The 25,842-nt window shown below is 43.4% G+C and overlaps 1 protein-coding gene across 4 annotated transcripts in view; it reads left to right on the top strand.

The window, feature by feature from the left end:
- Nucleotides 1–19,806, top strand: part of BCL2L11 (BCL2 like 11) — a 39,682-nt gene extending 19,876 nt beyond the window's left edge. For 3 of the 4 annotated variants that reach the window (XM_008053174.2, XM_008053185.1, XM_008053178.1), the window contains 2 exons: nucleotides 5,267–5,376; nucleotides 19,708–19,806. In XM_008053174.2, the coding sequence (XP_008051365.1) occupies nucleotides 5,267–5,376; nucleotides 19,708–19,806 (209 nt within the window). Of the gene's footprint in view, nucleotides 1–5,266; nucleotides 5,377–6,770; nucleotides 6,801–19,707 lie in introns of those variants that run through there. The other variant, XM_008053189.1, reaches the window with a different exon arrangement.
- The last annotated feature ends 6,036 nt before the right edge of the window (nucleotides 19,807–25,842 follow it).

Below are 25,842 nucleotides of genomic sequence, written 5' to 3'. Positions count from 1 at the left end.
CTGTTTTAAAGCATCTTGAGTTCATGGAACTGCCCAGGCTTGACACAAATGTGTACCAGGGAAAAAACAGATTGAGGAAACTCCAAGTACTGATGCTGTCACTGTATCTCTGATAAGATTCTTTCCTTTTAATCCAGTGGCTCCATGGAATTGATAGAGGATTTGCCAAAAATATGAAACAATGCAAATGAGAAATAGACCTGGAGCAAGGGATGTGTGTGGGTGGGTGTGTGTGCAGTTGGTTTCTGCCTCATTATATTTCTGAGAACCATCAGAGTTGAAGATTGCAGACAGGCAATTCTGATAGCATTTACTGTAGTGAAACTTACTGTGAGGGTGGCTGCTCTTCTTTGCCTTGTAACTAGCTGGGCATAGAGATAGCTTGATCACTCGGGTGGGTTTCCTAAGGAAACCTTAGCCAACTGGCCTGCTTGTTTCCATCTTCTTGTAATTGATGCTTTGGGCAACTGAATTAAGAAACATATTTCTGAAGATGTCTGAGTAAGGAAGAGACTTGTAGAGCAGTGTCCTGCAGAGGCAGCATTTTCTCAAGCTGTTTTTGGAGTATCTCTTTTGGAATTGGTTTAAAGCTGGTTTGAGTCCACAAGAAAATAGTCCTTTACAGGGTCCTTTATGGCTTTGGTGAACTCAGAATCTCCACAGGGATTAGAATGGACAGCCCTGAGATGTTGGCTCACAGTGATATGTGCCAGACAGCATGTGCACTTATTTGGCTAAGTATGTTCAGTTGTATGTTTAATAAAATAAACAACCATTTCTTCAAAGCCATGCTGTTCCTGTTTGAGGGGACTGAAAAATCCTTTCTCAGTTCCAAATTGAATATTGATTCAAAGCTTAATTCATGTTGATTACTGTAAAATATAGTCTTGATTCTACCCAAGTAGTTGCATATGACTGAGCTTCTTCAAACAATGCAGAGTGAAGCGTTCTGGTGAATTTTAATTTGGCTTTTGGTGCTGCACTTGAAACTCCAAGAATGACGAGGGTGGGGACCAAAACAGCAGCTGCCTCTCAGAAATAAGGGTCACACAACCCTGGGCCCAGATTGAGGCTGCAGTTGAGAATGCTTGTGTGTGACATGACCTCCCCCACCCACCTAGCACACATGCCCGAGTCACTAGATGTCACTTCACAGCACTGTCACAGAGTGAGGATGCCTTTGGAAAGGGGACGGTGAATGCCATGATGCGACTTCAGTTTTGAGTACCTGCTGTTTGTTGCATTGGGGCAGAAACTCTTGGGCATTGAAGAGACATCAGAAGGTTTAGCTTGACTGATGTTGAGTTCATTATGAATTGGCAATCTCATTTTATATTCTTGCCTTGGCTGATGGTGCTACAGAAAGTTCTTTCTGAAAACCCCAGCCTGATTTCACTATCAGCCACTTAACCACAATATTAATTTTTTTCAGTTGCTGAATGCTTAGATTTTAAATTACTTTATGAGTTGGAAAATAGTTCTGTTATTGAACCAGATTGGTTTGTTAATTAAGAAATGTGTATCTTTGAGTAACCCAAGTTCTTTGGCGTTAGAAAATGTCCTCTTCCCTCCCCCTATACCATGTGCACTTATTTGGCTAAGTATGTTCAGTTGTGTGTTTAAAATAAACAACCATTTCTTGGGTAGAATCAAGATTAGATTTAATTTTTTCATTTTTCCTATGGAAAAAATGGATTAATTATATCTTGTGGTATTTTTTCATAAGAAATAATGTTACTAATAAGTTCTGGATTTCAAAAACACTACCTTAAAAAAAAAAAAATCAGGTCTCATTCTGTTGCCCAGACTGGAATGCAGTGGCAGGATCATGACTTACTGCAGCCTCAACCTTCTGAGCTCAGAGGCTTCTTCCACCTCAGCCTCCATAGTAACTGGGACTACAGGCATGCACTCCCATGCCCAGCTAATTTTTGATTTTTTGTGGAGACAAGGTTTTGCTATGTTACCCAGGCTGGTCTCGAACACCTGGGCTCAAGCAATCCTCCCACCTCAACCTTAGTACTGAAATTACAGACGTGAGCCACCATGTCCAGCCTCAAAAAACTATTTTTAAGAGATTTGATAAAAATCCAGCTGACATGTCACACTTCTGACTTAAATTGCCTGTGTCTGACATGTTGCATTATAAAAGTTTTGATTGGTGACTTTTGTTACGAGTAAGGAAAAAGAAATCCTGGGCCTTGGAAGTCCTCTCTGGCTCCATCTGGTACTTGCAGTTTTGGAGCTTTTGCTGCAGATGATACGTTTTAGAGTAGCTATAACCTTAAGTGCAGTTTATATTTCTTTGTTCCTTTTTTATTTTTAAGTTTTAGTGCCAGGTTTATGGCGTGAAATGCTTTCTTAAATACCAAGACTACATTTTCTGTAGGTAAAAATGTACCTCATCAGAATTATCCCTTTGAAGAATTTTCTGTATTTTGAATTATAGTGTATACTCAGCCTGGTCTAAACTACTGTCTTTGGTTAATGCAACTCTCAAAACTCTTAAATGTTTTCAGGACTCCGGGATATCCACAAAGGTTTCTTACCCTTTTGCAGTATTTCTTGGGGACTAGTCTGGGGATTTGCTCCCCAGAATGGCTTAGGGGTTTGTAAAAGTGCAGCCTCCTATGCCCCCCATAGACATACCCACCCTCCCTGTCTCACCGCCAGACCTCGTGGGTACATTTCTATGTATGCACTTATTTAAGCTAATTAACAATGAACTACTGAACTTCTCTTTCCATAGAAGAAACAGGCTGTCCGCTCGTCTCCTTCCCCTCAAAATAGCTGGGCATTTATCTCTAAGGTGAACAAGTTGGATTTGACCACCAGGGTTCCCTGTTTCCCTCTTAGCTGCTGGCTAAGTTGATTCACTGGGTGCTGGTTTTGATAAGTTGACATCTGACAGGAACCGGCTTCTTTGATGGTGCCTTGAGTTGTCATCCAAGCATGAGCCAGACGAAACCTTCTAAACCACCAGTGTAAAACCAAGTGTTCAATAGGATTCAATAGGCTTCATCTACGGGTTGGGGGAAATTAATGGGGCAAGTCATACTTGTTTTGTTTTATAAGAAGTATAAAATAAGTATCCTTGACCCGAAGCCGTTAGTTTAAATTAAGCATTTAATCCACAAGAATGTAAGCCCTACAGGAACAGGGCATGGCTTTTTTGTTGCTGTACTGGAGCATCTTGTAGAACAAAATCTGGTATGTGGGCACTCAGGTTTGTTGAGTAGAATAGTGAAGAAGCTCTTGGGTTATTAAATAGCAGGTAACTTGTCCAGCAGTTTTTACCCATCAGCCTTGAAGCATCAATCTATATTTCACAGGTTTCTTTGGATAATTGGCATTGTCTTCATTTCTGACTTCAGGGTCAAGGGCAGCCTTTCTCTCTCAACCAGGTATAGTGAGAAACAAGTAGGACTGTAACTCTCAGAAGAGGTGGGTGATGGTGGCACGTGAGTGACCACATGGTGTCCTGCTCTGAGACTACCAGGATTGTATGAGAACCCTACGTAGCAGGCACTCAAACAAGAGTCCTTCCTTCCCCTAAGGGTGAGCTAACTTTAAAAGCTTCTAAGACAGGGAAAAAACACTTGATTGCTGATAGTATGAAAAGATTTGGTGCCTGTGATGCAGTAAATCTTTGAAGGGCTATATACCCAGGAAAAGGAAGTGAACTAAGTGAACTATGAGCAGCATCGTCACCTGCATCTTGTTTACCCAGAAATTTTGCCAATTTGGTTGCTCAAAATTTAATGTATAGATTAATGTTAGAAATATGTGTGTGACAGAGGTATAGCCAAAGTGATTTTTTATATGACTGGATATGTATTCAGGGGCTGTCCTTACTTGTCCTAAAAGTTTCCCCTTCATCAGCCTTTGTGTTCTCCACCAGGGCTTCCTTTAGCAGTTTTTCCATCTGGCTTATTCATTGAATGCCGGTAACTCAGGAGGGGATCTGTGTCCCCTTTCCCCCCACAGGGCTCGTGTGATACCTTGCCTCTCTTAGGTCCTCAGTCTTCATGGGATTGTTATATTCACTTGGGTGGGGGCTGAAGAAAGAGAAGATGGGGCTAGAGTTCTCAGAAGAATTGGCAAAAACTCTTTGAAATGTTCACTTTTAAGTGTTTTTATAGAGTTATGAATCACTATCAGTTTTATTTACCTTTTACAAAAATATAAAACAGGAAGCCGTTGTTCACATTATTGCAAAATCCAGTTATCATAGGTTTTTACATATTTTGCTCTGGTGAAAAACATAATGTGTTTAGCTGCCGGTACAAGTGTGCCCATTTTCACAGTAAGTTAACATAAGGCTTATGTGAATAGCAGTTGAAATCTAAGAATCTTATCTCTTTTCCTGTGCACATGCACATGAACTGTTCGCCTCTGAGTGCAATGCTTTTGCTTGTGTGTAGAGAATATTATCTTCCTAATACATAATGGGATCTTTTGACAGCTAGCTTTTTTGTTCTCCCTTATTTTTGGCTGTCACATGGCTTTTAATGGTTTAATTAGCAAACGCATGAATGTACTGGGTGTGAGTGTTGGTGACAGCTTAATGAAAGGGCCATCCTCCCTTTTTTTTCTCCTTTCAGAAATGCCTTACTCTTAGACCTAGAACATTTCCTCTCCCCATGTGGTGTTTGCAGACTTGAACCCATCTTTATTGACTGCATTAATATTGAGATAAAACATGTAATCATGCTTCATATGGCCCCGTGGTAGCACTTCTAAAACCTGGCTGCTGATGCCAACTCATCCAAGGTTCTCGGGCATTTGTTTATTTTGCTTTGAATGGGACAAAACAATCATTTCATCTCATATTCCTAGATGATGTTTGAATTTTTTCTAGAAATTTTTTACCTTGTAATAAAATTGAAATGGTTATTTTACTGACAAGCTACATTTTCATGTTTAAGTATGTTTCAAGCATATTTCTTTGGCAATATTTACTGTACCATTTTTTGGTAACTTCTTGAAATGGGAGTGTGTGTGAATGAGCCAGGATGTTTTTAATTTTTGCAGTTTTGAGTCTGAAGTTTTGAAAAAGAAAATTATTCTGCATTTCTTACTCTTCTAAAGTTATGTACTCTGTCACCCTGATCACTAATGCATGATTGTAGTTCTAGAAGTCAGGGAGCTTCCCCAAACATGAAGGAATGTGTGAGATGGGCTTGCTTCTAGAACCTGACCTTCGGAGGTTTCTCGGGGATCCATGGCCCACAGTGTGATTTTTGTTCTGTCTGTTCTGATGCAGAGTCCATGAGGCAGTCTCAGGCTGAACCTCCAGATATGCGCCCGGAGATATGGATCGCACAGGAGTTGCGGCGTATCGGAGACGAGTTTAACGCTTATTATCCGAGGAGGGTAATGATGTTTTCTCTAACCCCTTTCTCCACACACCCTCCCCCTCCGTGCCCTTTTTTTTTTTTTTAAAGTGATTTTTCATGAAAGGGCTGCCTTTGTGTGACCTATTGTTTCTCCTTTCCATTTGTTTTATGGCTGAATTTAAGTGATAGCAATTAAATAAAGTACAGTAGGAGGCAGCTAAGGAATTTTACAAGCACAGACCTTAAAACATCAATATTAAAAAAGAGATTATTTATGGATTTGAGATAGTACCATCTAAGTGAGGATTGTTAACATCGTTTTTCATCTGTGTTGAGTATTTCTGTACTCCCTTTAGGCAGTTTGGGTCAAAGTTAAAGAAATTTTAAAATTTTGTCACCAAGCTAAAGGGAGCAATGCCAGCACTTAATCTAAAAGACTCTCCTGCAACCTACGAGGTGACCTAAGTTAGAGCAGAACCCATTGCTGTCCTTGGACATTTATTTATTGAAATATATTAAAGTCTACTAATTAATGGCCTGTTATTTGGGATGTAAAAATCTTTAAATAAGGATAGTTGACTGCCACTTAAATTTTGATATGTGACCTTGATTTTGTAAAAAAAAAAAAATTAGCCTGTATCTTCTGTAGAGGTAGTGTATTTTTTGTTTGTTTGTTTTTCCCAGTGGCAATATAGGTGACCATTTGTACACCTTTTCATACAGGAGACATTGTAAATATTTAGGCTTCAACTCTGGGAGTAAGGACCCTTAGGAGCACATGTGACTGCTTCCTCTAAGAGGTACACTAGCAAATGTGTGATATAATGCAATCTTGACTTATTCGCAGAAGATATTTCTGTTGATTTATCCAAAAAGAAGTCACTAAGTCTTAGTTTGTGGAAGATGTTACAATGGTGAATATCATTTATTCTTGTTTTGTCACTTCTTTTCCAGCTCTGTTTTTTCCTGAGCATTGTCGTGTCATATCAGTGCCTCCTAAAGATTTTTTAAAGCCTCTTTTCTCTTCTGGAGGGAGGTTGTACTTAGGATACCCCAGTGTTTCTATCTCAGTTTGGATGTTAGTCTCTTTTTTAGCTAACTATTTCTAAGTAAATGGCTATTACCTGTTAATTACTTGGAATCTTTATTTTCCGATTTGCATACAATGTCTTGCAAGCTTCTTTTAGAAAGATATTGGGACATTTTCCCTTTACAAAGGAATCTTCCATATCTTCAATTATAGAATCTCTGGGAGTCAGGAGCTTTCTGGAAACACATCAGCTCTTCTCCCTACCTTCCTGTGGGTGGTATGTGTGGGGGTGTGTGTATGTGTGTTTGATGGGAAGTGTGCTATAATAATGATTCTGTCATGAAATGAGAAGTGTTGAGCTGATGAAGGGACTTAGGAATTTCTTAATATACTGCCTTTAGCTGGCAAAAAACCTAGCATCCTCCTCTTGACATGTACCAGTTCAAAGAACATAAATTCCTTCCAGCCTAGATCTGAAATGGTCATTGGAAGGTTGTTTGATTTTGTATTGGTCACTAAAGTTATTATTCCCTCCAATTCCTCTACTTCAATTTATCTAAGGGGATTTTGGTTTTCCTGTATATGACTGGACTTGGCTCTGTCTTGGTTGACTAGGAGGAACTAATGACAGGCAGGACCACAGTGTATTTAGGTTGGAGGCAGCGAGGAAATGGTCCCTTCAAGAGGATAGGTGAATACTTTCAAGTCCTGATTTTTGGAGTCTCACTCTGTCACGGGGCAGATCATTTCTTTTCTTTTTTTTTTTTTTGGAGTCTCACTCTGTCGCCCAGGCTGGAGGGCAGTGGCTGCTCCTGGCCACCGCAGCCTCGACCTGCTGGCCTCCGGCGATCCTTCCGCCTCAGCCTTCCGAGTAGCTGGAACTACAGACACGCACTACCACGTCCGGCTAATTTAGGGCAGATCATTTCTGATGGGCATAAAGATATCTCTGAGTATCAGAAATGAACTGACCTCCGCTGGGCCTGTCTCTTTCTTCCCCTGTTTGAATGGGACTGGGTAGATGCCCTCAGGGCTAGATCTTTCTAAGATATGACTGCCTGAGAAAGAGGAGGCATAAACCAGAGGGGGATTCTGGTACTCTTAGAGTCCACGTACTTCCAGGAACTCCAGGTACTAAGATGAGCCAGCACAATGTTCATTCTCAGGGATTCTGTCAGAGCCTTTGGCCACAGAGCTGGATGTGTCCAGGGATGTTTTATAAAAGTTTCCCCTTAAACTGTGAAGTGTGAATGAATGCACAGGCTTTCCCATGGGCTTGCCCTGATGGACCTGGTGGACTCACTGCCATGGTATAGCCATGAGTGGTCAGTAACAAGACATAGGCTAAGGCTGGTGTGGAGATTGGAGCATTTCTACATCCCTGGTCATGTGAGTAAAGGCTGCCATGGTAGTGAATAGTTAGGGTCACATGCAAATGAAACATAGGCCATTGGGCTATCTTTGTTACCTTGCCCCTCTCCTGAGAATGAGATGGCAACATCTAACAGGTTCATAGCTTGCCTCTCCCCCTCTTCTTCCAGGATTATTTCCAGTTTAATCTTTCAAATGAGATGCATCCTATTATTTGCCACACTTTGGTAAAATAAATTTAATTAGTCTCATTGCACTATTTGCAATATTTTGTAATTGTGCATCTTCTTTTGCAGATCTTAAAAAATAATACAGTGCAAAAATGTGGCCACTAATAATTAAAGGAATGTAGCTTTCTTAGTAGGCTGGGATATTGGAGGAAAGGAGTAGGGATAGATTCTAGGTTATAACCTAATTTTTCTAAAACAAAGGCAAATAGATTCTTCAGATTTTATAACTAGACAGATTTTATAACTAGACAGTACAGAAACTCTGAATAGTGACACCATGACCCCCAAAGCCACAGACAGACACCTGTTTTGAAGTTGTTAGATTAAAAACAGTCCATTGTCTGTAGTCACATTCATGGTCCATTGTTGAATACTTGGGGCAGAAATGTGGGGAAGGAGTGGGAAGCTATTTTGGAAAATAATGAATTCAGGTTATCTGCTCTCTTCAAGGGAATTGTTACCTCCTGGCAAGCTTAAGTACATCACTTTACTACTTTAGGATGGTTTATTAGCCTTTTAAATATTTGCCAGCTTTATTTGCTTAATACTAACACAGTACTTTGTCTAAAGTGTGAGTCTTTTTTTTACCATGAGCCTTGCAAAGCCTGACAGGATATTTTCCCGTTTTTCCAGTTAGAGAAATAGAGGAAGTTGTCGTGTAGTTGTCATGTATTCAGTCCACTTAAGGGCAGTGGGGAAGCATATGAGACGGAGCTGTGGAGGCTGAATCCTCGAAGGAGGAGGTGACAGAGGCACAGGTGAGCGCAAAGTCTCAGTGCATGTCCCCTTTTCTCTTCTGATTCAGTGTAATTCCCCCAGATGACCCTGCTGGGCAGAAGGGACCATCCCTTCTGTTCTATTCAAAATTCATTTGACTTCAGGTCACATGGATTTTGGCAAATTTATTTTAAAATAATTTCAGACTTACAAAAATGTTGCAAGAATGATACAAAGAACCACCCTGTTATATCTGCCCCATTTGTTTTAAATTCTCCTTCTTTATACACCTGTACATATTATTTTTTTTAACTATTTGAGAATAAATTGCAGAATGATACTCCTTTACCTACTGTTAAATACTTCAGTGTGTATTTCCCAAGTATAAGAATATTGTCTTACATAACCACAGTGTAATTATCAAAATCAAAAAAAAATCAAAAAACTGCTCTGTGGACTTTTTCAGACTTCACCAATTATCCCAACAACGTCCTTCTTAACAACAAAAAGTATTTTCTCACTGAAGATCTAATCTAGGATCATGCATTGAATTTAGATGTCTTGTTTCCTTGGCCCCATTGATTCCCAACCATTCCTCAATCTTTGTCTTTTAGAACAGTGACAATTTTGAAGGGTCAGGGCAGTTGTAATGTGTCGAATCACCCTGAATTTGATTGGTGCCATGTTTCCCCATGGTGAGATTTGAGTTTTGCATTTCTGGGCAGAATACTGCAGAGGTGATATGCCGTCCTTGGTGCAGCGCATCAGGAGGCACATGATGTCAGTTTGTCCCTTCACCAGTGAGATTAACTTTGATCAAAGGCAGTGTCTTCCACTGTAAAGTTAGTGCTTTTCCATTTGTGATAGAAAGAAAGAGCTAATAAAAGAGGAAGAGCTTTCCTTTCTCCCTTATACATTTATTTACTTACCAGCTTGGATTCGTGGTTTCTCATTTTATTAATGGGTTATTATGTATTACCCCAAATTTTTAGATGCTTGGGTTTTTCGCAGATTTGGCCCGTGACAGCCCTCTGGTGCCCTTGTAGCACGGACACATGTAGGACAAGTTGTGGGAGGTAACAGAGCTCTGAAAAGGCAAAAGAGTTGCTGAATAAACTGCCCACACGGCGCACCAAGCACTGCAGCCCCTTATATCCAGCTCTGCTATGTGGGGCCTACCTGTGAGACTCCTGAGGGCCAGAGAAGTCTGTCAGTGAAGGACTGGGGAGTACAGGGATGTTAGTGGGCCTGGCTCCAAGAAGCCGAATCTTTATTTTGGAGAAAGTAAGCAGTGTTGTGTCTCAGCAGCCTGCACCTTCTCTTCCTCACAGGTGAGTGTGTCAACATAAGACTAGCCAGTTTTCTTATTCTTCTTGAATAGTGGTTGCCAGTTCTTTCCATCACTCAGAGGCGGTGTGAGTCCACGTGCCGGTTCATCTGGAGGCAATTTCCTCAAGTGCAGGCCTGGAACACAGGCTCTGGAAGGATGATGTCTACTTGGGTGGGAGTCTTGGCTGAGGCTGCAGGTCAAGGCTTTGGAGGAGGTGTGAGGCACCTTCACAGCAAACAACACTTGCTTTTGGAGTAGCTGGATCTGTTCTGCAACCAACATCGCCTCCTCCCCATCCCCCACCCTGCCCCAAATACTGGAACTAGGATTGTTTACCTTCTGTGACTTCTTAGGTGCTTTGCAGTCAGACATGAATTGATTAGAGTATGTGTAGCCCTGAATCAGACAAAGTAAAGTGGGGCGAAAATGTATAGTGACCCACAGACTGGTTTAGATAGAAACAAGTTAAACTGAGGTGTCAATACATAAGCATTTTCTATACCATATATGAACTTGAAATCTTTATGTGCTCTCCTTCCTAAGAAATGAAATCACCAAGGGCCATCTCATTCTTGCTTTTGCAAATGAGAGTCATTGTTCTGTAAATAACGCACAAGGAAGAGGACTAAAGTACAGCTTGCTTGTTCATCACACAGACCTAACGCAAACCCGGAGATACACGTTCTCAGCATTCTTCGAAGGCCTTCATGTGATTGAATGTTGGAGTTTAATAGAATGAACTGTTTTCTGTTACTGTCTGTGAAAAGAATAATGGAAATCTGCCTATCAGAGCTTCAGACTAAGACTTCACTCATGAAATGATGGGTTTCCCCACACTTCACTGGCAGGAGTTTATAGAAGGGCCGCCTTCACAGCAAAAGCCATCATGAGTAACTTAGATAAATTGGTACCTGCCATGTACCCTTGATGCAGTTTTCAGGTTCAGCGAGGGTTTTCCTTGGAGCTGGACGAAAGGGAGCTCATTGCCTGGTTTTAGGAACCTGCCACAGGCCATGCCTTTTCCATACCACAAGTGTGACCAGAGGTGATGAGCCCTTAGGTTTTCCCCTTAGACATTTGGGAGAGCATGTGGCTCAGATTATCTCAACCATGGCGTGCTGGTTTTCCCAATGAGGGTTTTTTGTGACTTGTTGAGGACAGATTGTGATCTCCCAGGAAAATACCTCTCATGAGGAAGTGCGGGGACTTTGGGTCAGACCTCGAACTCTGGCTCTACCCTTACTTAACCTCTAGAAGGCCCATTTTCCGGTCTGTCCCTTGGTGTGGGGCACAGTGAAGATCAAATGAGAACATTTAGAGGTGGGGCTAGAAAATTCTGTTGTTATCACCATGCTGTTTCCTCTCTCTTGGAGCTATAATTGAAATGTTTCTCAGTTGGTCTTCAGCATTTAAAAATGAGAGTACCAGGAACTCTGTCCACCTGTCTATCTTTCAAATACTATGGAACTGCTTTTTAAACTAGTCATATGTTCGATACTACTGACGTATGCTGTGTCTGTCTGGGTATACGCAAATGTGTGATGAGGCTGAGGCACTGGTGTGTGTTTAAATGGCTGGGTGGGCTTCAGCTGGAGGCCCTGTGTTTGTTCGCTTCACATATGAGTGTCCCATCTGTCTGGCAGGTGCCTACACCTGCAGGACTGTGTTGTAGTTGTGGGTCTAAGCCATTATCATGTAACCATTTAGAGCTGCAGGTGCCTGGAAGGGGACTTCAGGAGGTCTAGCTGGGGTTTTTTTAATCTCTTGAGGAGGAAATGAAGATGCACACAAAGAACTGCTTGGCCTTCTGCAGGCATTCAAAAATAATACACTTCTCACATCATCCTTCGCTAGACATCTACCAGCTAAACCAAAGCAGAAAGGTTTTAGGGTTTTAGTTGTGGTTAAAGTATGTTGCATCTCACTTAGCATTTTTCTGAGACTGGAGCACTTCGAACAGTGTGTTTCTGCTCTGAATCTAATATTTCATCAAACGGTGCCTCACAAAGGAGATGGAAGAACAATCTCTGTCGTCCTGTGATTGGCCACAGAACAGTCACGGACTTCAGAAGTGGTGGTCAGGAGCTGTTCGTTTTAGCCAGCACCAGTCCTGAGGTCCCACAGGCTGGAGGCCCACCAAGTGGAGGGGTGTGTTTGCTGCCTGAAGAGCGTCAGGCGCACAGCAGCCCCAACTGGAGATGAACCTGAGAGGAGATGATTTGTCCTACAGGAAGCCTTAACTGTAGTCATTTCTTGGAAATGATGCATGGAAAGTTTAGTTCATGCAAATGTAGTTTGTTGTGACTTTTGAAGACCACCCTAGCAGATCATCTGCATCTCTCTTCGCTTCAGAGTACTGGGCGAGAGCTCGCTCCCGGTTTTGGGGTAGAGGCACTGCAGCCTCCAAGAGGGGAGGTCTGCTGGCACCCTCTCCCCAGCTGTTGTGACATCAAAGCACATTAAGCACAAGCCATGCAAATACCCCGTTGCCTTGGTGATGAATAGAAAGTGGATTTGGTGTTTGGGCAGTGTTGCAGCAACATCCTTCTGACACCTGAAAACAGCAGTAGATATTGAACCAGCAATGAAATAATGAGCTGAGCTGCTGTTTGACTGTGGTTCTCGGTCTGAAAAGGGAGAGACCACCTCTTCCTGAAGATCTCCCCATCATGTTTGTCACACACTGGGCTTTTTCTGTCTGACTTCTGTGTCTGCTATATAAAACGCTGTTTAGATTGTTGGGTTATGAATGAGTAGAGGGATGATGATCTTGTATCAAAATTCCCTGCCCTACTCTGCCTCCTTTGATTATGGCCACACTGAACACTATCGCAGAAGGTGCTGTGACAGCCCCTAGGTGTTCTCAGGCTCCTGGATGTCCATCCCAAGCCTTCTGTCCTTCAGCCTATGGAGGAGCACCCAGACAAACATTATATCCTCAATTGCCTGAACCCTCCTGGAAAGAGTTCTACTGTTAGAGTCCTTGGTCTCACAGTCCATAATTCATTTCCTATAACATGTTACCACTTAAAGAGTAAGCTATTTAAAAAAAAAAAAAGTTCAGGGCTGGGCGCAGTGGCTCAAACCGGTAATCCCAGCACTTTGGGAGGCCAAGGTAAGAGGACTGCTTGAGCCCACAAGTTGGAGAACAGCCGAACAGCCTAGGCAACTTGGTGAGACCTCATCTCTACAATAACTCAAAAAATTAGCCGGACGTGGTAGTGCACGCCTGTAGTTCTGGCTACTTGGAAGGCTGAGGTGGAAGGATAGCCTAAGCCCAGCAGGTTGACGCTAGGGCGGCCATGAGCGTGCCACTGCACTCCAGCCTGGTCAACAGAGTGAGACTCCAACTCAAAAAAAAACAAAAAAAAAAAGTTCAGGACATCTTAGTCATTTGGCATTGAAATTCTGTAAGAAACATGTTTTGAATAAGTTAAATTTATCTGAGTCTCTGAGTTCTATAAGTATATCTTGCTTTTTCAGTGTCACAGAATTAGGAACTGAGCTCACTTTGATATGACAGTGATAGTGTCATGTTTCCTTTGTAACTTTGACTCAGGAAAGAAACTCTTGCCTAAACTGTGCAGCAAATCTCACCCCTGGTTTTCAGGATCTAAGTCTCTCTTAATGTCATCTGATCTCTCTTAACCTTTTAAAAAATTATGTTGTACATATCTCTGTGTCTTTTACTGTAAGTCCCCCTAATGTAATGCTGCGTGCAGGTGTGCAGTATATGTATTGAGTCATTTGGCCCAGCATGTTCTGGTCCTGCCTTTGGAGCAGGGGTTGGTAGGCTGTGTTCTCTGCTATGCTGAAGTCTGAACTGAGTTGTAGGAATCGCTTGGTGGTTCTCGATTCTCACTCCACAAGCTCAGTCTGTGACCCCATTTCAACCTAATACAAGGCTTCCTTCTGGTTGGGAAGTGATAGACCCTTCCCGCACACATGGCAAGTGAGGAGGGGGAGGTGCTGGCTCTGGAGCCCCCCTTAACTTCTCTCCTGCCTCAGGCATTGAATCTTCCACGTCATCCCTTCCCATTCTGGGAGCCTGTGTTAGCTCAGATGATGACAGGTGTGCCTTCTTACAGGAGGATGGGTTCTGGAACGCCAGTCCTGGTCCTGCCACCATCTTACACTGCCAACCTAGAGCCAGTTGCTGGGCCTCTTGGCCAGTCTCACTGTCTGCAAAACTGCATGGGGAGAACTGCATTGGCTCACGGGGTTGTTGCGAAGACTGAAAAGCATGTGTCAAGTCATTTCATTTAGCGGTGACGTCCTGGGCAATTCTGTCCCCAAGCTTGGGCACACGAAGTCTGAAAGCCTGGTATGTCCTAGGCGCCCTTTCAGAGGCCAGGCTCATTTTCCACAGAAGAATAAAGCTGAAAATTCAAAGCTGCATTCTGCAGGTATCTGCTGGTCAGCCTGGCCGTTTCACTGGGGTCAAGGCCTCTTTTGTTGCCCAAGCACCCGCTTCCCCAGACGGAGCAAGAGAACTTTGTTTTGCTGTGATTATTTTGGCATTAAACTAAATTAGATTCCCTGATACTTGATTAGTTATCCCAAGTGTAAACTGAAGATGACTCTGCTAAAGTTGTGATGGTGGCTGTGGACTATATTCAGTCTCCCTGCAGCCCAGGCCCCAGCCCCATGTGGCGTGGCTCAGGGCGGTGGCGGAGGTGTCTCGGAGCATCCATGCTCCCATCCTGCACTCAGTGTTTCTTGCTGCACTGGTTGCTCCAGCCCCTGATAAGTCAGCAGCAACCTGTACTAGGCATTCCCTTGGCACAGCCCCTTCCCAGCTGTCACTCAGATGAGCAGCATCATCTGGTGCCATGTGGACTTAAAAGGAGCCATTTAGATACTTCCTGCCGAATGCTCTTGACACCATCTCACTGGGCATCTTTCACATCTTCTAAGAAGAGGGCCTGTGAAACTTGGAGGCTCTAAATCCTGTCACTTTGAGGAGGAGACAAGTCTATGGGGGAGCAAACCTGTGATTCTTCATTCTGGTTTATGAGAAGTCAAATACTTAATTCGCAGTTTAGAATATGGTCTTTATGGGCTCTTTGCCCCTTCTCGAATGCAGTGCCCTCTGGGCCTTCCTGCCTTGGCTCAGATGTGTCTCTCCACCCTTAAGGCCCTGTTTCCTCTTCTCCTTCCTAGTAACTCTCCTCTCCCTTCAGGGCTCAGCGTGGGACCTAGCTCTGGTGCCTTCCTGCCCTGTCTCTCCCCCCACCCCTCATCAGTGCTTCTTTCTGTTATTTATTTGCCTCTGTATTGTCCTGGCCTTATTATCCTGTTTTTATCATCTTGTGCTGGCAGCGCACTTGTCACTTGTCAGACCTAGCGTGTACACAGACAAATGACATGCAGCCAGCATCAGGGCCTCCGGAGCCACTCACCCAGAGAGAGGAAGGACATGGACTATCAGACTGTCAGGAACCAGTTCCTGGGAGGAGACTCAAAGCTGTGTGAACATTGAAGGCGTCGTCTTAGGGGCATGTGGGATGCCATAAAAGTCAGTTACCCTGCTCTAAGAAGCATTGTTTTCACTTAAAGAGTAAAGGAGCAGGGATGCTAGGTAACATGAATGAAATGTAGCTTCTCATGTAGCTTCTGATTTATACCATAGAGATAAAATATCACGCAGGATGAGCCCTCCTCTTTGGGCATTTGTGATTTTATATATGTATGTGTGAGAGGAGAGAACAGTAATCTGTGGTCGCATAAATTGTTTGTACTTAGTAGCAAATTTTTTTTTAAATAATCCCCTTCACTCAAATTAGTTATTATAATATTTCTTTCTTTCTTTTGAGTCGAAGTCTCAATCTGCCTCCTAGGCTGGAATGCACTGGCATGATCAGCTCACCACAGTCTTGACCTTCTGGGCTCAGACAAGGATTCTTCTACCTCGCCTTCCCAAGTAGCTGAGTCTACAGACACATGCCACCATGCCTGGCTAAGTTTTTAAATTTTTTTTGTAGAGACAAGGTCTCGCTATGTTGCCTAGGCTGGTCTTGAACTCCTGGACTCAATTGATCCTCCTGTCTTGGCCTCCCAGAGTGCTGGGGGGATTACTGGTGTGAGCCACCATGCTTGGCTTATTATAGCTTTCTAAAGTATTTTTTCAATTTAGACTGAAACAGAGTTAACCAACTCTGCTCTAAGAAGTGTTGTTTTCACTTAAAGAGTGAAGGAGCAGGGATGCTAGGTAACATGAATGAAATGGTATAATAGTCAGCCAGGGCTGCCATAAAAGACTGAGTGGCCCAAGACTGGGTGGTTCAAACAACAGAAATTCTTTTCCTCTCAGTCTGGTGGCTGGAAGTCCACTGTCAAGGGACAGCCAGAACGGGTTCTTCTGAGGTCTTCTCCCTGTAGATGGCCATCTTCTCCCTGTCTTCACTGTGTCTTTCTGTGTCTGTGTATACTGATCGTCTCTTCTTATAAGGACATCTTGGATTAGGACCCACCCTGGTGGACCTCACTTAGTTACCTCATTGAGGGGGCTCTATCCCCAAATACAGTTACATTCTGAGGTACTGAGTGTTAGGACTGCAACTTACGCATTTGGGGGGCACAATTCAGCCCATGAAGAGGAGACCATTTAGAAGTTCAGGAGGGAGATGGAACTTCTTCCCTGATTGTACTTATTTTAATTTTTGTTTTAAATACTTTCAATCAGGAAAGACAGTCTATGTGGTTTTTTTTTTTTTTGAGTTGGAGTCTCACTCTGTGTCACCCAGACTGCTGGAGTGCAGTGGCCACTCCCAGCTACCGCAGCCTCCACCGGCCGGGCTCCAACAATCCTTCCGCCTCAGCCTGGTCTATGCTTTTTTATGTTGCCCAGTTTGGGAGTGGCAGAGTTTAGGTGCACCTTTGATACACAGATGCCCTTTCCACCTGATTAAGAACCACCAGAACAGACACAGAGTCACTGGACTTGGGGCCAGGAGGCCGGCTCTGCAGACACAATAGGTCTCGGGAAGAAGGTCCAGACATCGCTGCTGACGCTTCCCTTATAGGAGTGTTAATTGTCCTAGCCCCACATCTGAGGCCAGGAACCACTCATACTACATGTGATGGTGCTTGACTGAGTCTTACTGTCATGCTTGCATTTAACTGATGATTATCCCGTAATGCATGGATTGTCGATTTTATTTTTAGGCCTGATTTTCTAACTCTGTCTTGGACATGCTGCTCTGGCCAGAACCCACTGGGTACTCGCTCACTTTGACCTCTCACCAGTGCGCTCCTCTCTAGGGGAGGGGGCTTTCCCTAATTGCTTTGAACTCTCTCCTGACCCCTTACACCCAGACAGACCAAAGGTTGGTTTAGGAGCTAATCATAGCAGGAGTTCCTCACATGTCTGGATCATAGGGAAGGCTCCTGTGCTGGAGCTGGCGATGGCCTTTGGGGCCCTGCACGGTGCTGAGTCTTGTGTCCTGGCTTGGTGTCCTTGCCCAGCTGCGGCTCTCAAGCGCCTGCCCCAGTTCAGCCTCAATCATAAGCCATGCTAATTTTTAAGGCTGCAGGAATTAGAGGGCAGGGCATCTGTGGAAATAGGGGCTGCCTGCCTCCAGCTGTCTTCTGCAGTGCGGGCACACGCGCTGAGCCAGCAGCACCTCCAGCTGGCTGTGCCAGCTGTCAAGGGCTTTCTGGGCTGGCACGGCTCTTAGAATCAGTGGTAATGGCTTCCTCCGCTGAATGTCTTCCAAAAGCAATTTCTCGTCGGCTTAAAAGCATGTGCCGTGTTGTCACGCCCGCTCTCTGAGAGGGCAGGCATCCAGGTGTCCTTGCAGATCGAGTTGCTACAGTATCTTCTTTGTCAGGGATTGGGCGTCCTTTTTGCCAGAGTTTCCTGTGTGCCCACCACCCTCCCCAGCATGTCTTTGAATTCCCCCGTGTCCTTTACATTTGACATGAAAGCAGAACTCTGAAAAGTTGGAAAGATTCGTGAGGTGACTTCTACTTACCCTCAATCACACACACCTGCTGTTCTCAAAGGGTGGGTGGGAAGTTTCTCACCTTGGATGTCACCACTACTGTAACATGAAACTTGTATAGTGTTGGCAGGTGGTGTCTGCCCTTCACGTGACCCAGTTCACATGACTCGGTCCCCTCTTTGGCATTATGTGGTCACTCAGTCAGCCCCCTACTCTGGCCATACCCAGGATGACAGTGACACTGGGCTTACATGAGATTTCCTTCTGTGAATTGATAACTCAGCCCATCATAGCATATACTTTCTTCATTTTAGTAAGTAGTGGTTTTATTTTGAATAAGCCTCTTTCAACCTGTTAATATTCGCCTACACTAAAATTAACCTTCCCCTAAATTATTCTCACACAGAAGAAGCAAAGTAATTTTGAAAGTTAAATCAAAACAAAGCAATCTTGTGTGTAAAAGAGATAAAAATCGCAGACTGTGGTTATGGAGTGTCTCTACAGGAATCGCTTACATAAAGCTGATTTCCTCCAATCTTGTTATGGAAGGAAAAGGGGAAATGCCCTGGCCTTATCGCAATCCCATTCTGTCAAACAGGCGTTTGAGAGCTTGTATAAACAGTGGTAAGAAGGGAGCTCTGGTTGCAGCTGGTGTCTGTGGGGCCGAGTGGGATCTAGGATTGGACAGTGGTCTCAGCCTGATTCATGGCCGGTAGTTCCCGTGATGGTGTGTTGGAAGTATCTTCCACACAAGGAGAAGGGAGAATTAAACGGTCATGCATCGTGTGGATTAGTCATTAAGGAAATGACAGGGACAGATTTCTGACTTGAATAGCCACACAGCTTTGAAGCAGATGTGATCTGTTGCCTTCTTTGGCAACTCTGAATTTACACCTTGCGCTTACCCACAAAGTGAATTAGAACCGGAAGGTGGGCACTTTGGAAGACCTGAGGACCCTGAAAGCTTTGACTAGTCTGGTGGTTTCCTTTTGAACAGTTTCTGGGGGTGTAGTAAACTTATGGTGGTCACTGGCAAAGAGGCTTTTAATGTTCTTAATTGCTCTTTTCTCCCCTCCCGGATGAGGGCTGGCTTCACCTTGTGTCTGTGACCTTGGGTGCCCCACTGGGTCACAGTGTGTATCCCAGCCACCAAGCAGAGGCACAGTGGCACATCACCACAGCACTTTATTTAGCTTCTTAGGGCAAATTACCCCAATCACTGGTTTCTCAAATAAATTACAGCTAACAGAAACTCACCCTTGGGAGAGTCTGAAACATATTTGAATGCCAGTTAGCTTGGGTAGTAAGATAATTCCTTACACCTACCAACTTCATTCTTTCCTTTCCTCTGCCTCTCTGTCCTACCGCCCTTTTTAAAACCCATGGTACAGCAGTGAAGAAGGTCAGCTTTTCTCTGGCAACTATATGGAGGTTTGCCATCCTGAATGCTGAGATTCAGGGATTCTCTTTTTTTGCAAACATTCTTTTGGTTGCTTTACTTTTCTGTTTTAAGGAGAAATCGTTTGTTATGTCTGCCCTGTGTAGTGGTATGTTCCCGTTGCAGGGGAAATGGAAATGAGTTTCCTTGGCAATCTCAGTGGGTGGGGTGGGGGTGGAGATTATGCTTTGTGCTCTTGAAGGGGGAGGACCTTCCATAACAAGGTGGGATTGGTTGTTCACTTAAATATGGGCACCTTCCCCTCTCAAAATTCGAAATTAAGACACTTTCCTTCTTTTGTTTCAGGCTTATTTGAATAATAACCAAGCAGCCGAAGATCACCCACAAATGGTTCTCTTACGACTGTTACGTTACATTGTCCGCCTGGTATGGAGAATGTATTGATGAGTTCTTTGCGGAGCCAAGATATGTGCAGACATTTCGCTTGTTCAGACCGACAAGCCTCAGCACCGCGGTCCCTTGGTGCCATTACTATGCAGCCAGCGGTTCTGTCCCAGAGGGGCAGGCGACATGTTCAGAAGACACGAGCTGGATGGGACCTTGACCTTTCTGTTTATCACCACACGGCAGAATTTCTAATGAAAGTTTGTTGTGAATGTAAAACAGGGAGGATTTTTTTTTTAATGTACAAACCATGGTTCTTTGGAGGAGGATTTTATGCAAGAATGGTGTTTACATGTGGTGTTTTGTTTTTTTTTTCTCCCACCTTCTTTAATAAGAACAGGTTTTTCAAAAAGGAAATGGAAACTTTTTAACCAACTTGTGAATGATTTTTTAAAAAATTTTAAGAACCTATTGCCTACTCAGAGGATGATGCAAACCCTGCAGTGGAAACTGAGCCAGCTAACTTATAAAGCTGCCTTAGTTTATTTTTAGAGATTATTGTACAGAATTTTTAAACAGGGAGAGGTGTGATATGTCCCCCTCCCTTCCCTGCCATTGCCTCTTCAACCTTTTTGTAATTATTTTTATTAATACCAAAAGAGTTCTTATGAAATGGAACTGATTAAAGGGGCAGAGGGTCTGTTGTCAGCCTACATTGCCAATCCCGTTTGTAAATATTTATGTACCTCCTTAAATTCATTTGCATCTGTGGCAAAATTTCAGACTGTTTTTGTGTGTCTTTTCTGATCTACTTTTTGTGACGCTCTGGACTCGGATGTACTTGATTGGTCCAGGGTATTTTCATGATATAATGAAATTGGGTCAGAACAAGTGTTAATATCTGCCTGTATTATACACAGCTTGATCGCTCTGTTATTAGCTGACTGGGAAACATTCATTGTTGATTTTCACTTAGTTTGGATGGGCGTATCATTTAGAAGTATTCTGAAGCGGCAGTAGAAGTAATAACAGCAGACTCAGTGCTATGCCCCTTTGTGCAGTTAGTCAGGTTGCAGGCTTTCCCTTAGTCACAGGATGTACTGTCAGCATCTGGTCCCAGATGGTCGCCGTGCCCATGTGCCGCCGAGTTCCACTGCATGTGTCCAGCTCATGCCCTTGTGGGAACTGGCACAGGCCATGGACAAGACTGCAGATGGCCGTTTCCTGGGCCTCCTGCCTTTTAGTGCAACTTAGAGTCCACCTGGCCTGCGGTGTCTGACACTTGGCCCTTCTCCTCTAAATCCACTTTGAAATACAGGCTTCATCCCACTTCTACCAGCACCACAGAAAAATTTCCTTAACCAGAAGTTTGCTTTTTTCATTCTCTTAGGGCAGTTGGGTTTTGTCAGACCACTTGTGCCCTGCATCTTCATGGGGTGCTTCTCTGTGCCTGTCCCTGCAGTGGTTGCAATGGACGGGAAGCCCACACAGCATTTCAAAGGCAGGTTAACAATTGGGGAACCCAAGCAAGAGACAGATTAGGGACCAGTGATTAGGAGGGGGGATATGGTTCTGTGAACTCTGTAACTCAACATTTTTGAGAACTCCGATCATTAAACAACTTTTTAAAAGAAATATGTGAATTTTCAAATGAGTCGGCAGTGCCAACAACGATTGTATTTACATTTCCCCAGTAGAGGACCAGTGTTGTCACGTTATTTAAATTAAGTGGAAAAATCCATTCATTCGTATCTTTCTAATTTTTTATATATATAGTATATATATATATATACTGCATATACACTTTTTCCTTTAGGTAGAGAAGATTTGATTCCAAGTATTCTTCCTTTTTTTAAATTTTCTTTTTCCTCAAAACTTCTTGGGATTTTTGACCATGTTTAAAAGCTGTGTTGGAGCTCAGCTTGTTCCCTGATGTGTCTCAAGCCTGTTTATAGGGTCCCCCACAGCCCACGGTTGTAAGTGGTGGTGGAATTGCAGCCACAGGCCTGCTGGACAAACACACCAAAGACGTATTTGGTTCTGGGCCACCTCCTCCCAGGATCTCTGTACTCATGTGCCAGTCTCCTGACTGGAGCACTTTACTCTGTTTCCTCAGCCCTGCAGCCCCTTGGGAATCCCGGGTACAACCCTGGGAGAGACATGGGGGGCTCTTGCCTGCGGTAACCAGGGGCTGTATGCACCACACAAGCATGCTTCCCTTTGGCCCAGTGGTTCCCGGGCCTCCAAGCTGGCTGTGGAAACAGCTCATGAGGAAATGAGAGATTCTATGAATTGTAGAAGTATTAAAGAACAGGCTATTGGCTCCAGAACTTAGAGTGATGACTGGATGTCTCTGTACTGTATGTATCTGTTAATCAAGATGCCTCCCTGTAGAAAGTATGCCTACCATGGGTATACCTTTTACTTTTTATTTTTATTTTTAAAATTTTTTGTAGAAAAAAGAAGTAGCTCCCTTTTTTTGAAAACTGAATGCGGGTTTTGTGCCTTGACAACCTCTCCCCATATGAGGTTTGTAAAAAGTGTCCTGTGACTCAACACGGAAATGCAATAAACACACACAGAATAACTTCATGAGTGATTCTTCAGATTTTCTTCCCAAAAACGAACTGATGAAGAATTCGTGGAGGGTTGTGGAGAAATCAGTGTAAAATTCCTTCTAATTAAAAAAGTATACAGTGGAATACAATTTCCTGCTGTTTCCCCTTCTTAATGTTGTATATATTTTGACTATTTATTAGATGAGTAGGTCATATTTTACTTATCAACTGAGCCAAATGTCTGTGTGCAATTGTGTTTCCTTTACCTTTCTTGTAAAATTTTGTACAGTATAAATGAGTAAAAAAAATCACTGTTTTCCTAAACTTTTTCAGAATTGAGGATTGTAAATATTGTAGATTCTTTTTCTGTGTAATGTGTCCTACTGTTTCATAATGCTGTAACTTGTAGAAATATTGTATATTTATTTTCTGCTTATTTAATGTCTTAAGTTCTGAGAAGTGTTGACATCCTTGTGCTCCACCCCCCCCCCGCCGTCCCATGAATTACTTTAACTCCTGAGGTGTGAGGTGGTGACCGGTGAGCTCATCACAGACTACATGATCTTCCAAGGTGGCCCTCCAGCTTTGGGTTCTTCTGATTTCCCATCAAATGGGTTTCAGTTCTTGGGCTTTGTTGCCCTTTTAATGAAGTTTATGTTTAGATACCAGTGAGGAAAGTGTAAGTCTGGCAGGTTACAAAATTCTCCAAGAAATACCCAGAAACCTTCTTTGTTCCAAAACAGCTAACTTCTCATACAGGCAGGCAAATTTTGCTAACTTTAGACTTTATCTTAAAAAAAAAAAAAGGAATAATCAGCAGACGGGGAAGATTTTTTTTTTTTTTTCATTGAAAATTTGTCTCTGACTGCTCAGTTTTGAGAAAAATCAAAATGTGCCACCTCTGGAGGTGCTTCCTTGTGTTCATCCAGGGCGAGGGCAGACAGGACAAAGGGAAGTTGGGACAGGTGGCTCCTAATTCAGGACCATCTCAGGCCACTTACCTCCTGTGGGCAACTGGTGAATGGTTGGGTTTCCCCCACCTGCTCTGTGTGCGACTTCCTGTGCTTTTGAGGTTGGACTAAATTGTTTGTCTTCAGGAGCTAATTGTACAGTTCCCCCCACCTGTCACCCATTTGGTCACTGCATTTGGTCAGCCTGCTTCTTCGGGTCGATGCCCTCCTTCCGATTCTCCATCCCCTTCGAGAAAGGTTGGGGGCCCCCTGGGTGCGATGTCAAGATGTGAAAGCTCACGGAAGCTCTGGGGAGACTCACTAGTAGTTCCATGCAGGTGGCTCTGCCATCCCTGCTGATTTAGCCTGGTGCCTGTGTGTGTCCCCTCACATGCAAATGTGTGCAGGGACGTGTCCACACATGACACTAAATCGGTTGGGGTCTGTTCTATGGCATCGTGTGCAACAAGCACCCTCAAGCTCCCAGCTAAGTGACTTGACTACTTGTACTTGGGAATTTCAGACTTTAGAAGCTCTCTTAGGTTTTATGTCCAGGTTCTGTGACCATTCGTTACTGTATCAGAACTCGTCAGGTACCTGTTTATAAATAGCACTGATCCATGTGTATACTGATCCATCACTAACCTGTTTCCTAGGACCCAGCATATGTAGCATTTGTATTGCAATTTCCCTGGCTTACTTGTGTTTTGCACTGATGAATTTTGACAGGGTAATTGCCACTTTACTTGTGCAATACTGCTGTAAATAACCGCAGATTTTTTAAGAAACTCAATCTTTTATGTTCTTAATGAATTTTATATAAATAAAACTTTCAACTAGTTTTGCTGAGCTGATTGATTTGTTTTCACAGAATGGTGGAGAAACAGCTGAAGTGATATGTGAACACGTACACGCCCACACATCTGCCCTTAACAGTCATAGAATGATATTAGCTACGTGCAACTCTTACAGATGCTTGCTTGTAAGGAGTCTGTGTGGTACACTTAAAAGCAAGTCATTCTTTAAGGTTTTGAAGTGACTGGCCCGATAGATGGCAAACTCTTCTGCCCGCATAGCCAGATGTGACTCCACACTTGGATGGGGGGATGGGGGTAGGGAGACATATTAGGAGCCAGTTCTGCACTTTATTCATTAGTGATCACAGCAAGTGCCAAGTCATCTTACTCCATAGCATAGTAAAAAGGGCTTGTCAGCAGCGGTGCTCAGGGCCTAAGGGGTCACCAGCATGTGCCTGGACTCTGGGCATGAACTGGTGCTGATGAAACTGCTGAGTTCGTTCCTGTAGTACATGGTGAATACAGATTGACTTGGGGATGATTGGGATAAATTGAAGCCTGGTTTGCTGATACAGTTGTAAAATCCTAATGAGAAGGTACATAATTTGCTACTTGTATGCTAAAGTAAGTGCTTGGAAAATGGAAGACTGGCTGAGTAATCTGTTAATGCTTTTGATTAGGAAGACAATACATGATTTGGTCTTGTAAATTTATTTCATAGCATATTTACTGCAAGTCAAGTTGTTCTGGCTGCCAGCCTCAATCCTACCCTCAAGATAGGCTTTTGTATCTTTCCAGACTATTTCGTCTGCTGTGTGTGTGTGTGTGTGTGTGTGTGTACTTACCCAGAGGCTTCACTTTTTATGTTTGTGCTATAACCCAACGTGGTTCTGACTTAGCAACAGGCCGTAGATCTTCCCACAGTGACTGACTCCACGCCATTCGAACTATTGCAGCAAGTACCAGAGCACAGGTGTAAGCGTTTGCTCACTGGCATCCTGCTCTGGTGACACCAGGAGGTGAAAGATCAGCTTCTACAGACTCACAGATGCTGTCCAGGTGGCAGCTCTGCTCCACGGAGGCCTGGCAGCACGTGGGAATACCTACCTCCACCAACACTGCTGAGTGTGAGCGAGCTAATACCAACCAGGTGGGTAAGGAGTGAGGGGTGGTGCTGGTTTAGTCTGGATGTTTCTGTTGATGAGTAGGACGATCTCTTCATTCACTGTTGGCCTTGTCTTTTTTTCTGAAGGCCTTTGCTAATTTTCCACTGGGTTTTTTATTTTTCCTATTGATGATTAGCTCTTTATATATTCTGGATAAAAATCTCTTATATGTTGGAAATATTTTTTCCTTCAGTCTGTTGTTTATCTTTTTTCCTGGACATTTTATTATGAAAAATTTTAAGCATCGGAAAAGTTGAAAGTCTTACAGAGAACACCCATACACTCACCGCCTAGTTTCTACCTTTAACATTTTACTACATTTGCGTTATCATCTACCCGTCCATTAATCTAGCTTTTTTTTTTTTTTTTTGGTGCATTTCAAAGTAAGCGGTAGTCATCAGTATATCCCCAAATATTTCCACATACATATCACTGGTTGTTCATTAATTTTTCATAATTTTTTTTTCAAAATAAAATTTGGTTTTGTTTGTTTTTTGAGTTGGAGTCTCACTCTGTCACCCAGACTGGAGTGCAACCTCGACCTGCTGGGCACTGGCGATCCTTCCGCCTCAGCCTTCCAAGTAGCTGGAACTACAGGCACGCACTACCACGCCTGGCTAATTTT

Source organism: Carlito syrichta, unplaced genomic scaffold, assembly GCF_000164805.1.
Source record: "Carlito syrichta isolate Samal-C Ts95f unplaced genomic scaffold, Tarsius_syrichta-2.0.1 Scaffold73636, whole genome shotgun sequence".
NCBI lineage: Eukaryota > Metazoa > Chordata > Mammalia > Primates > Tarsiidae > Carlito > Carlito syrichta.
The sequence above is the reverse complement of the archived record's forward strand: the minus strand, read 5'-3'. Positions and strand labels throughout refer to the sequence as shown.